Consider the following 10,107-nt stretch of genomic DNA (forward strand, 5'->3'; position numbering starts at 1 on the left):
TTCTAACAAAAGGTATCTATGAAGACTTTAACCCACTTATTGCTGTAAATACTCGAGGAAAGGCAAATGTATAGTCGAGCTTACCTGCAGCCAGGTAATTAGCTTTTTTTAGCACACTGCATTTGTATCGTAAACTCTGTTCGATAGCCGATTTAACTGTCCTACAGCAGCTTATCGTGTCTAACGTCAGGCCCACTGTACATTGTTCTTCACTTCTGCATATCGCTCACCTTAACTATAATGAATGAACAAACCTCCCTCCTGCATTAATGTACAGCTCAGATAGGAACAGACATGACTTACCTGCTGTTTCTGTCCGTACGCTGCCTGTTGTATCGACAGTCACATCACCGTTTGTCAGAGGAAACAACCTCACAAACAACCAGCCCACATCACAAAGCAGGATGTGAAATACTAGCCGCTACAGCTCTGCGGCTACGACTGTTTCGCTGTCAACTGGAACGGAGCTCTACAGAACTCCCTAGACAAATTGTTTGATTTTACACTTGAATAAGTGTCAGCAATAATGCATGCGTAATTAAAAATTGCGGATTCACAGTATGAATGATAGGACCTTTATATTACATTCGGCATTAACATTTTCACCGTATACATTTTGTAAAATCCCATTTTACATCTTATAAATTACGATTTAAAAATGGTTGACTCCGAGATGCCTTTTAGCTAACGTTGAAGGTCAGACAAAATTAGTAGATCTTTAAATGGAGTTCGGGTTTTCTCCGTTCGATTATCTATAATAAAAGATTTAACAGTCTTCTATGGGAAAACACAGATAAATATACCGAACAATAAGTATAGCACATTAACACCATCTACTAACATAAGCTGGCCATTGTAAGAAGTCCTTTTATATGATGAGGTTACTTTTTCCAAATCATGTGAACGCAGCTTAGTCTACCACGTGACTGACGTCAGCTGATCATCAGGCGGAAGCAAATGAAAACATGGTGGACTCACTGAGCAGGTTACCTGCCGCAGATTGTCTTAAAGTAAGTACAGAGCATTGTATGGATAAATAATGCGAGTAATTCAGTTTTTTAAATTAGTAATGAACAGGTGGTGTCAGCTCGTCAGACATGAAGATAATTATTTCAATATTTTAAAGTTCTTACTGCGAGTTCCTGTAGGGCGTTACAGTCCATCATTCAGCAGTTACAACAGATGAGAAATCACCATCATTTGGGATCTTATTCTAGTCGGTAGTAAAAATGATGGGTGTTATATTTGCAGTTAAATAGTTGCTCCCAACTATTGTAGCTATGCTGCTGAGGGTGCAAATGTTTTATAGTCGCCTACACCAAAATTCCATGGTTCTTTAAGATGTATTCCAAAATCCTTTAAATATTTAAAATCTAGATTGTTTGAATCAGATCCTTAAAAGGATATTTAATCTAATTTACTGATTCTGACTTATTAATATATCAAAATAAAGCAATTCATTAAAAATGCTATTGAAATGAATCAAATTATGAAAACAAAATCGGAAATCAAACAAGCTAAGTATTTAATTTATTTCCCCTGGAAGAGCATTGGTGTCGGGCTTAAAAAAGTGACCAAAAATATTTACATTGTTTTCCCCTAAATTCGTCAGTAAAGTGAAACTTTCAGTATCAAAGCCATTCAAGAAGAAGCGCATCAAAGGAATATTTATTTGAAGATTTATTATTGCTTTTGAGTGTTTTGTGTTGTTTTGCAAATGCTTTAGAATTATTGTATTTATAACACATTCACATATCCACATGTCTTTGTCTATTATATTGTATCTCACATGTCTGTTGTCTTGCACACATTCTATTCTTGACCAAGAGTGGCTTTTGTTATTTAAGATATATCTGCAGTCTGACAGCTAAACATCAGGTCATATTTATTTATTTAATGCTTGAATACTTACAGTATTGTGTGGTGTGTAGCTGTGTCACAGGGTGGTGGATGGACTCTGCGGTCGGGAGCCTCCACGCAGGGCAGATTACAGCTCCACGTGGAGTCTGGAGGACTGGCTGGACCTCCTCAACTCCCTGACGGCCTTCTATCGCCTGGCGGTGGGGAGCAACAGCTCGGATGAAGAGGTGAGGCGGCTACAACACGACTGCTTTAACTCAGCTTGTAGTCGTCATTTGGAGAACTGATAAAAAGGGAGAGAGAGAGAGATTTGCATGATGCATCCAGACTTTTACTAAAACATCTGCATACAGCAAACAGTCAAAGGACGTAGCCGAGTTGTTTTTACTTCCTGCAGTAGTTAGATAGTCGTTATAAGATAGATCAGATGTATGGATGGTGGCTGTGCTTTTCTCAGCTCTCCTCCTGCTGGCTCTGTGCAGGTGCTGGCCGGGCTGTCAGGTGTGAGCAGCAGCAGCCATGCAGAAGCGGTGCTGACTGTGCTGAAAGCCCGGCGAGAGGAGATTCGCCGCGCTCTGCTGGACAGAACCAACTCCATCTCCTCTGCTACCCTGCAGGACTTTGACTGGCAGCTGAAGGTGACTTCAAGCTTTATTCTGTTTACTCCTAATGTTTCTGTCATAACTGGATTAGCATTAAGTTCAAAGGTCATGGTCTCAGTGTGAAATAGTGTCTCCTCCGGCTGCTCCTGAAGTGCTGCTCTGTCTACATTAAGTTCCTGTGTTACCTGCTCCTCTCTCTGCAGTTAGCTCTGTCCAGTGATAAGATCTCGTCTCTGCACGCCCCTCTGCTCAGCCTCAGTCTGGACGTGAGGGAGAACACCGGCCTGCGCTCCGTCACCATGGAGATGAACAGAGACGAGCTAAACACACTCATCAGCTCACTAGAGGCTGCTAATAAGGTAGGTCTGTGTGTAGGTGTGTGCAGGTGTGTGTGTTGTGAATGTAAACACAGACATCCTTTAGATAACAAGTTATGTTACATTTCTTACATTTCAAACCTGTTTAAGATAAGATAACCTTTATTGATCACACTCTGGGGATCGCTCACTTCTTACAGCAGCTCAAGAGAGTAGAAAGAATAACTTAGATAAAATAATACATGAATGTTCATCTTTCAGTTGTACTGATTAACTGTGTTTGGAGAGTAAATCCTGTATAATGTTTCACACACACACACACACACACCCACACACACACACACACACACACACACACACACGGTGTGAAACATTATACTAACATGAAAAGTGAAATAATGCACAGTTGGATAGCACAGGAATAAAAGTAATTCCAGGTGTAAATTAAAGGATATATGACTATATAAGTATAGACATAAATAAATATATTTACTATTGATTAAGCAATAGGTGACAAGCATTAGCATTGAATTGTATTATTAGATTATTGTTATATTTAGAAATCAGGTCGTAGATATTCCTAAGACTGTAATAGAGGAAACTGATATTCCCGCAGTCATGCAGAACAAACACTAGGTGGTGCTGTTGTTACAGTTTAAAGTCAGTTTCCTCCCTTATGATGGAAATGAGTGATGCTCCTGTTAGTTTCAAATCTACGTCATGACTGTCAGGATGCGTTTCAATCAATTAATTTTCTCTGTTTTCCTGCCTCGGAAAAAAAAACATTAACATCTTGTGTAAAAAAAAAACAAACACCAAATCAGACCGCACAGTGTGCCGAGTGTTACACAGCTCCGGAAAAAATGAAGAGTCGACTCCAAATGTTCCTTGAATCAGCATCTCTCTCTTCATGTCACGGCCACACAAACCAGATGTGAACCACTGAAAACCTCCTGAATGTGATCAAGAGGAAGACGGACGGTCACAAGCCATCGAACGTCAGCCTAACGTCACCCAGCAGCACTGGGACAGAGTGGTGGAGAGCATGCAGAGATAAAAACAATAATAATAATAATAAACCTTTACTTATAAAGCACCTTTCTGTGTGCTTTACAACGACAACCACATAAAAACAGATAGATCAGCATACTAAAACATTATAGCAGTAATAAGGTAAATCACAAATGTCAGACGGGGAGATATACTCAAGGATCAACGGTGTACGGTTATCTAAGCCAAGTTTTTACGAGTTTTTTGAAACAGTCAACGGATTCAGCGGATTTAGTTGAAGGCGGGAGTGAGTTCCAGAGATGCATGAACGCTGTGATTAAAAACCAGGTTATTCCACCAAACATTGATCTGTGAACTCCTCCTGAGTTAAAACATTCTGTTGTTTAAACATGAGCATGAGCTTGTCTTCTTTAAGCTCTGAAAAACATCTTTTGGTTTTCTTAACCAGTCGTCATTTTCTGCAAATAAAAGCTGAATGAAAATATTTTATCTGGAAGTCGGAGAAATGTTGTTTACAACAAAACAAAAGTTCGTTTTACTCAAACACAATACCTGTTATGTTTTTTCCAGAGCTGTATGTTGTTTTTTACTTTTGTTCTAAAACAAGCAGATACAACTGTCCTGTGTGAAATGAGTAGATCTTTAAAGAGACTTAAAACAAGGGGCGCTGGTTGAGCTCAGTTGGTAGAGCAGGCGCCCCACGTACAGAGGCTACAGTCCTCCACGCACCGCTCGCAGGTTTGACTCCCAGCCTGTCGATCATTCGGTGCATGTCATCCCCTTCTCTCTGCTGCCCACATGTCCTGCCTCTCTTCAGCCGTCCTATAAATAACGACAAAAGCCAAAAAAATCGTTAAAAAAAAAGAATGAAACCTCAAACTGTGTATTTGTGAGCTATTTCAATAATAATAATAATAATACATTTTATTTATAGGCGCCTTTCAAAACACTCAAGGTCACCTCCGAGGCAGAGTTGAAAACTAAAAACAATAAATCAACATCATGAACAAGACAAATTTACAGTGTATAAAATGGTTACGTACAGAGGGTCAGTGTGAGGGATCAAACTGAATATATATAATATAATAATAAAAAGCTGCGTTTTGAGCTGGGGTTTGAAAGCTGAGAGAGAGTCGATGTTAGGGACGTCTGGTGGGAGGGAGTTCCAGAGGTGGGGGGCAGAGGAGGCTCTAGACCCTGTGGTGGTCAGGCGGGCGAGTGGTGCAGTGAGGTGAGTGGAAGGAGAAGACCTGAGAGGGCGGGTGGCTGTGTCGATGTGCAGGAGCTCAGAGAGAGACAGAGGAGCGAGGTTATGGACGGCCTTTTAAACTTCTCAGAAAGAAGGGTACGAAGGTGTAAACAAACATGTTTCAGTCTTTAATGTGATTTATTTACAATAATAAACTATAGAAGAACTTTGTCATTTCCCTTTAAAACTGTAACAGTTATTTATTGTTTTGCCACATCAGACATTAGATAGATGATATAATGATTTGATGATACTGCATAAAGTATCCACACATATTTTATGATTCTTGTTTTGCACACATCCAGCAGATGAAGAGCATCACGTGCATCTGGATTCTTCTTTGTTACTTTAATTTGTGTCGTCAAAAATAAATTGTGGCGTTAAAAAATATGAAACTCTTAAAGAAACTTTGTTATTGAACGACATCTGAAAAAAATTAATTCATTGAAAACTATTTTATTCAATTACATTTATTTTTGCATCCAGGTGAACATGTGCAGGTGACCCTAGATTTAAATCTCCCCTTTGTTAAGTGAGAAAGATGAAAAGATATTCTAACGTATTGTATTTAAAATGCTGACCCAGGTATTTAGTCCTCATACAGGCTTTTTATCCTGAACTTTAATCATCTGCGAGTAATAAAACTTTTATTTCAATGTGAGTTGCACATACCTTCAAATTATCAGTAAGAAGAGACGCTAATGATTTACATGTGTTTACGTCCTCCAGGTGGTGCTGCAGCTGAAATGATGCCTCTGCCTGTAGGAAGTGGAGCTCGCTGCGTCGTCAGACACAGTATAATAGATTTTTTTGCCTTTGTTTCATGTGCTGAAGATAAAATGAATGTTTTTCACACACACTGAGGAGCAGATGACTTCTGTCCTTTGTTATTCATGTGTTCATTTGAACAGTTTAACACTCTCACTTTTTGTAATGAACTCTGGTCTCATGAATATGTTGAAATAAATGTTTCTTTTACACTCTGTGGCATTTACTTCAACAAGTATCCAGCATTTTTCAGAGATAGAATAAACACATTTGCTTTTCAGTGTTTGTGTGGCTTGATTACATATAATCTAAATGTACTACAGGCATATGAACAGGTGGAAAGTTTCGCCAGGCGCTGTGAATCACGCCACTCAAATATAGAGTCATTTAATCTCAATTAATATGACACTGTGTCGTTAAAGCCGGTCCGTGTTGAGTCCTGACGGGCCTGCGTGCATTAAAAATGGTTGATCCAAACTTTAAAACAAATATTTAAAAAGTTGTTTGTTTGTCTCGTCTCTCACCGGAGACAGACGGTCAGAGACGAGACAGCTGAAACTTTATCCAGACACAGCTCCTGGAGGAGGAGGAGGAGGAGGAGGAGGAGGAGGAGGAGGAGGAGGAGGACGAGGCGGAGGACCTAACCGAGCTGTCTGCCCTTCCACATGATGTCCTGAACTCAGACAAAACGCTGCTTGGTTTTCTGCTGGAACTGGACGAATATTGGCAGGTTGTGTGTAAACAAAGGGAATAAACACAGATAATAATAAAATTGTGCACAGCTAATTTTTACCCGACATCAGATTACGAGACATTTGGTCAGTAAAGTTTGCGTTTTGCACGGGGTTAAAGAATGAGGACGGAACATCGGGGTTTCAAAACATGAATCGTTACCAAGAACCATAAATTACAGAACAGAGTCACATTTTCACATTTCTGTGCACAACTGGGAATTCTTCTTCCAAAGTAAAGGTTAGTAACTAACTAGAGATATTAGGACTCCTCCTTTCAGGATTGTTTTCTGTAATGTTGTCAGACACTCAGAATAACGATCTGAGCCTGTCGGTGGCAAAAACAAGAACTTTTAGTGGACGCACTTTGATCAGGTGAACTCTCTATGGAGTCAAAAAGTTTCAAAAAGATTTTGAGGTTGCAAAATAATGATCTGCAGAACACGCACGCTAGAATCAGTTGCGCCCTGATTGGATGTTCAGTGGACAGCATGGAGGCGAGCTGATTGGCTGGTTAGCTGAGGCGTAAAGAAACGGTCAACATCTGTGCTTGAAACTTCAGGTTCAAACATGCACATAGGAAATGTGTGTTTGTGTCTGTCTCAGGACACAAACAGAAACAGTTTCAACAAAAACTTTTTACACGTTTGCAAATCATTTCTGTGAACACAAAATATTTTTATATATATATTAACAAATTCACAAACTTGAATGGGATTGAGGACATTTTTTGTTACGCATTCACAAATTTAGAGACTTCAATGCAAAAAAACTTTTTTCACACAAAACTTGAAATACAACTGCAGGCTGGGAAATTATTTTGAACATTATTTTGCGAGCTGAAAATCTTTTTGACCTTAAAGCTGCTGTGAGGAACTTTCAGTTTGTGTTGATTCTGGCGCCCCCTGTGGACAAAGCCGCACCTCTTATCTCTTTGCTGATTTTATCCTGTACGTGCTTAAGTGGTGGTTTTTAACAAACAATCTCATCCTGCTTTCTTTAACAGTCATATGTATCACTCACTTTAAATTCATACCCTGGAAAATATAAACAAGGGCAGGGTGCAGTTAATCACTTCTTCTGTCCAACCATATCGAAATAATCGATCTTGTCGCTGATGGTCTGGTTTGCTTTTGTAGCTCATATAGAGTCATCAGAATTAATTTCAGTCTGTTGCATAACCAGTGAAAAACTCTTCACAGGAGCTTTAATGTTGTAATCTCAAAGATCTCAGTTTCGTTCTCTTTGGCGGCACCTGTGGCGATAAGTGGTAATTGCGGTAGCACGCTTCCCAGACAGTGCTGCATGTGTGACGTCCACGGTCGGCTCCGGTTGTAACTCTTGATTTTCCTGGCTGACGGTCGCTTTCCTTTTCAGACTGTTTTCTTCATCTGAGCGTCGAGTTTGTTTCTTCTTCTTTGGATTTTCACTTCTTGTTGAAGTTGTATCTGTAGTCATCCATCTTTTCTTTGTGTGTTCAGCCATAGTAGATTACTGTTTACTCGCAACACTTGCAGAGAGCGGAAAAGCAGCCGCTTAGCTCCGCCTACCCTCTCTGGCAGACCAACCACTGCTGGCTGATGGAAAACGCATCACTAACTGGGCACCGCTTGGGATTTTTTCCCCCAAATGTCTCCACAGCCACCCAGTCCATAATAATACCATAAACTGCAAATGTAAAGGCTTTCATCAGTGGGCCACTGGCTCAGTCACCATTGTGTTACCTCATTCAGAGATAGATAGAGACTTAACAGACATTTATTTACAAGAAAATCTTCCAGATTTAATTTGACTCCATAACTGTCCCCAAAGGATGTTGCAGCCATTACAGCCTGTTTTGCAGCTAAAGCAATCTACAAGAGCAATTCCAAAACTTGTTGCATCTTAGATGTAAAACATAGCAGATTCCCTCAAGCTAAAAACTGATTCTGGACCAAAGATCTGTGCACAGTGGGAGAGGCGGGGTGAGGAGTTTATCAGAACTTAATATGAGGCTTCTGAGTCAGTCAAATCAGGTATGTATCAAACAAAATTACAGTCATATTGGTCGGAAACTCTAGGCTACTGCATCTTGAAAAATCAATGCAAATAGACATTAGCTAAGAAAGCTTCTGCAACAATTTGACGCACGTAAACAAGGGCTGGTAGTGACTCAGTCTGTGGGGACTTCACTTGAGAACCAGAGGGCAGCCTGTTAAAGTCAGCGCGAGCCAGGACGGAGCAGTTAAGCAAATCCTGTAGCAATGTACACATGGGGGAGTCTGTGCTGTTGTGTATCTATCCTTTAACAGAGGTTTTACCACTATCAGCAGCAAAGGCAGCCATAGAAATAGATTATTAAAACTATTAAAGTCAGAGAGGTCAAAGCGTGCTCTGGGTGAGTCCAGGTGACGTCTGTGTCCGGGCTGCAGCCTTCCAGTCGATTAGACAGCCGGCTGTATGATTAATAATGAGAACAAGCACAAGTGCCGACAGACACAGTCAAGCTAAATGTGCTAATGGCATCAGTCTTCACTCCAGAGCTTCACATTAATCATGAGAATGAGCACTGCTGCTGTCAGCTGCATACATGCTAACTGGACTAATGGCATCTCTTCCAGCCAGCACGGATTCACTGCAGACCTTCAGCCTCTATAAAGACAGAGACCCTTCACGTCTGCAGAGTACGGCTGGATATAAAACAGGATGAGTCAGAGCTGGCCTGAATCAAAGCCGTTATTGTTGAACTTGAGGAGGACTTTTTTCTGAGAGAGATGAGCTTACAGTACACGTTAACAAGCATTAGCACATTGTAAAAGGAAATTCACCATATCCAGAGAGCGGACGTGTTCCTCTGACGACACGTTCAGGGAAGGAAGGCCAAATGTTATTCTGTTCTGCTGTGTTTCAGGTTCTCAGATCATATAAATGTGCAGAATCTGATGAATCCTTGTCAACTCACAGCTTCTCAACTGATCAGAATCTGAATAGACAATGCACCGTGAAAACCTGGAGGGACATCGGGCCATATTTCAAGTTAATACATCATACATGATAACTCATTAGCGATCATTAGACAACTACAATGGCTAAAAAGGGCAAACACGCTGTAACGGCACAGACAGTAGAAACAGGCTGCAAATTCAGACATGATGCAAAAGCAACAGAAATGTGCAGCAAATGAAAAAAAAAAGCAGCTGCCAAACGCAGAAAAACTCAGAAACCCAGAAAACAGTCGTAAAATGCTGCAAGTCCACCGATCACAACCACAGACTGTATAAAAAGATGGCTGACATGACAGCTCCCCAACAGTGAAGCCAAACCCTCTCTATCGACCCCTGCTGACTGGCTGCAGTATAGCTCCTAAAGCCCGCCTCCTCCATGTTAACAGATGGGACATGAGTCAAAGTATTAAATCAAAATACACGTCAAATACATTTTTCTCAAACATGGTTTCTGTCATTATAGTTAGTTCTTATCATGCTGATTTACGTCCAAGTGTTCGTTTTTCTGACAAGTTTACTTTAATTAGTTATTTGATGCTATAAAAAGGATGATTGACAGCCGATCAATTCGAGAGTAGAGGACGA

At 40.4% G+C, this 10,107-nt stretch overlaps 2 protein-coding genes across 2 annotated transcripts in view; one reads left to right on the forward strand and one right to left on the reverse strand.

Moving 5' to 3' along the window:
• atp10d (ATPase phospholipid transporting 10D) overlaps positions 1 to 387 on the reverse strand; it is a 32,798-nt gene extending 32,411 nt beyond the window's left edge. The window contains exon 1 of the mRNA XM_069661152.1: positions 304 to 387. The gene's annotated coding sequence lies outside the window, so the exon portion shown is untranslated. The remainder of the gene's footprint in view (positions 1 to 303) is intronic.
• Positions 388 to 957: 570 nt separating this feature from the next.
• commd8 (COMM domain containing 8) lies at positions 958 to 6,065 on the forward strand. The gene is made up of 5 exons (XM_069662292.1): positions 958 to 1,010; positions 1,932 to 2,087; positions 2,343 to 2,498; positions 2,666 to 2,821; positions 5,769 to 6,065. Exons 1-5 carry the CDS (start codon positions 966 to 968, stop codon positions 5,787 to 5,789), a joined length of 534 nt encoding a protein of 177 aa, XP_069518393.1. The 5' UTR covers positions 958 to 965; the 3' UTR covers positions 5,790 to 6,065.
• Positions 6,066 to 10,107: the final 4,042 nt, after the last annotated feature.

The sequence above is a fragment of the Semicossyphus pulcher genome, unplaced genomic scaffold, assembly GCF_022749685.1.
Source record: "Semicossyphus pulcher isolate SPU_LCO1_2020_fin unplaced genomic scaffold, fSemPul1.0.p SCAF_14, whole genome shotgun sequence".
Taxonomy (NCBI): domain Eukaryota; kingdom Metazoa; phylum Chordata; class Actinopteri; order Labriformes; family Labridae; genus Semicossyphus; species Semicossyphus pulcher.